The sequence below is a fragment of the Cyprinodon variegatus genome, unplaced genomic scaffold (genome assembly GCF_000732505.1).
Source record: "Cyprinodon variegatus isolate N-32 unplaced genomic scaffold, C_variegatus-1.0 Scaffold511, whole genome shotgun sequence".
Taxonomy (NCBI): Eukaryota; Metazoa; Chordata; class Actinopteri; order Cyprinodontiformes; family Cyprinodontidae; genus Cyprinodon; species Cyprinodon variegatus.
Window position 1 is genome coordinate 530,124 of NW_015150964.1, and position 2,787 is coordinate 532,910.

Sequence of the window (2,787 nt, forward strand, 5' to 3'; positions counted from 1 at the left end):
TTATTTTACGTCTCCGTCTTTACGGCAAACGTTTTGGAAAATATCAGCGTTTCGTGTTCGTTTTGACTTCGTGTGGACGGGGCCTTAGAGTAACAACATCAGTAACTTTTAAACATGTAGCGTTCAGAGCTGTAAATAAAACATGATGAATTAGGATTATTTATATCACACGACCACCTACCTAGACACCAAAAAACATACCTCGGCTACCTCTCTCTGGCTCCTTTGTAGACTCCTGACATCACACAGGGCCATTGTCAGTCAAATCTTTTAGTGCTTTCTGAGTATCAGCATCAAGCAGCCAGCTTCATGACCTGCCCCTGCTCCATAGACCTCATAAGAGGTTTAGCCTCACTGGAAGGGAGGTATTGTTGTATTTGTCCAATCAGGGCTCTAGTTTTTCACTGATTGCTTCAATGCACGGAGACTCAGACTGAACGGGGATTTCATAGAGGCCAACAGACAGCATCTTGCTGCATCACAGTCGAGGGGCAATCACACCTCAGAGGGCTTCAAGGCTTATTAATGCAAAACATACTGATTAAATCAAGCACATTTTAGTGCATGTTTGATATGACAGGCTTATTTTATGTCATATATGTGACCAATTATTTTTAAAAATAGCCTCTGCTGCGATTTTTGAGTCACTATATTAATAATATTTCTTTTCTTCCTAAACTATCGTTGTCGTTCTCTCTCAGTTGTTCACTTCATGCACTCAAAGCTGTTTATTCTGTCTTTCTTTAGCTCACCGTCATGATAACCATCGACGGACTGGAGTGTGAGGCTAGATAAAATGAGGGGTGAAGTGAAGAACCAGAGGGGAGCATATTCAGTGACGTTCCTCTGTTTTTGATCATGTTTTACCCAAACAAAAAGCTTTGAAATACAGAAAAGGACAACAACAAATGATCATTGGATGTTTTATCTGGTTCCCCCCTCTAGCTGGGCAGGCGTCCTGCTGCATATAGTGTTTTTGCGCATTGTTCACAGATGCTGGTCTATCTAAAAATGTTTTATATGTGGGTAGAAGTGTGAAGTAACCAAACACGAACGTCTATCATGTCAACAGTTTTAAATGTGTTAGTTGAAGGCTCAAGAAGAGCATGTTATGTTTGCTCTTATGCCCCAAATGTCACAATTTGTTCTTGTTATTTTTTAATATTTGACTAAAGAGATGTGTTCAGTGTTGCTGACCGCAGCTTTAAATGTTGCTTTCCACAGATTCTAGCTGAAAGCCAGGATCATCATGATATCCTCCAGAGTAACTTCTTGGACAGCTACAAAAACCTCACCATTAAAACCATGGTCATGCTGGAGTGGCTCACCTCTCACTGTCCAAAAACCTCCTATGCTATGAAGATCGACTCAGACACCTTCCTCAATGTACACAATCTTGTGGAGATGCTCTTAAAAGCCCCCCGTAGGGACTATATGACAGGCCTGGTGGCAAGGGATGCTATTGTTCTTCGGGATCCTTCCTCCAAGTGGTTCCTGTCTTCGGACATCTTCCCTGAGTACTCTTACCCTCCATACGCTCTGGGACTGGGCTACGTCTTCTCCCTGGATTTACCCAATCGGATACTAGAGGCTTCTAGACATGTAAAGGCACTCTATATTGAAGATGTGTATGTGGGTTTGTGCATGAGACATGTGGGAGCACCACTGACAGACCCGCCTCACAACGGCTTGTTCATTGTCAACACACCTCCAGAAATTAACTTTTGTTACTTGGCCTCTGTTGTCGCAACCCTGCTGAAAGACTCAAAGCAGATCTTGGATGTATGGAAGGTTTATAAGACTCAACCAAAGGCTGGGTGTTAGTACTCCAGAATATAGTGCCTTTTCTCCCTGCACTGTGTCCTGTAAGGTGGTACAAGTTCATACAGAGACTCAATGACTACCTCTAAAGGTGCAAAGTCACTTTACGCTTTATAAAAATTAATATGTTAATAGCTCAGTCTGGTTGCATAATTTTTTTTTATTACATCTTACTTGTTATTCTTTAGTTTTAAACTTTGTTTGGGCTCAGTTTGTTAGTAAATAAAGCACTTAATGGATGTTTACAATACGAGGTACGATGCTGCGGCGGGGGTAAATAAGGAAGTAGCCAACTGCGGCTAAACTAGTTAGCAACTTATAGCAGCGTGTGGAAACGAGGGCCCCTGTAGCAGTGTTAATTTCATTATCTTTTTTAAACTTAGTCACAATGACAAAAATCAATTTCAGTGTTTCTCATATTTAGTCATTGCCTTCCCTACTTAGTTTTAGTCTTAGTCTAAATGACGAAAATCAATTTAAGTCTTACCCAATTTTTTGTCATTTTTGTCATTTTAGTCAACACTGTAAATAATAGAACTTTTCCACACACTGCTTTGTTTAACATATACTGTACAGAATAAAAACTCTTCACACACAGCTTCTCTTTTTCTCTATTTTATTTATATAACACTGTGCAGATATCTTATTTAATCAGATATTGTTTCGGCTGTTGTATACTGTTTATGACACACAGCCCTACCAACTGTGTGTTAGAACAATAAATGAAAGAGTGATTCGAGCTCTAATCATGGTCAAACAGATAATTCTGCACATACATGGAATAAATTCACCACAACCTCTGTTCAAAATAGAAGAGTTTATTAACAAAAATCATTCAGCTCCAAGTCAAACATATTCCAGTTTAACACTCTCAACTAAGACTAGTAAAACTCGACTAAACTAAACTAAACTACTATTTACAAAGAGGAAGGGGAAAACGGTTGAAAAACATATTACAGTTTAAGA

General features: G+C 39.5%; 1 protein-coding gene across 1 annotated transcript in view; it reads left to right on the forward strand.

Annotated features, from left to right (window-relative positions):
• The window catches only part of LOC107094882 (beta-1,3-galactosyltransferase 1-like), a 10,512-nt gene extending 8,087 nt beyond the window's left edge, over positions 1–2,425 (forward strand). Inside the window, exon 4 of the mRNA XM_015390764.1 lies at positions 1,225–2,425. Within this exon, the coding sequence (XP_015246250.1) occupies positions 1,225–1,824 (600 nt within the window). The 3' untranslated portion in view covers positions 1,825–2,425. The remainder of the gene's footprint in view (positions 1–1,224) is intronic.
• The last annotated feature ends 362 nt before the right edge of the window (positions 2,426–2,787 follow it).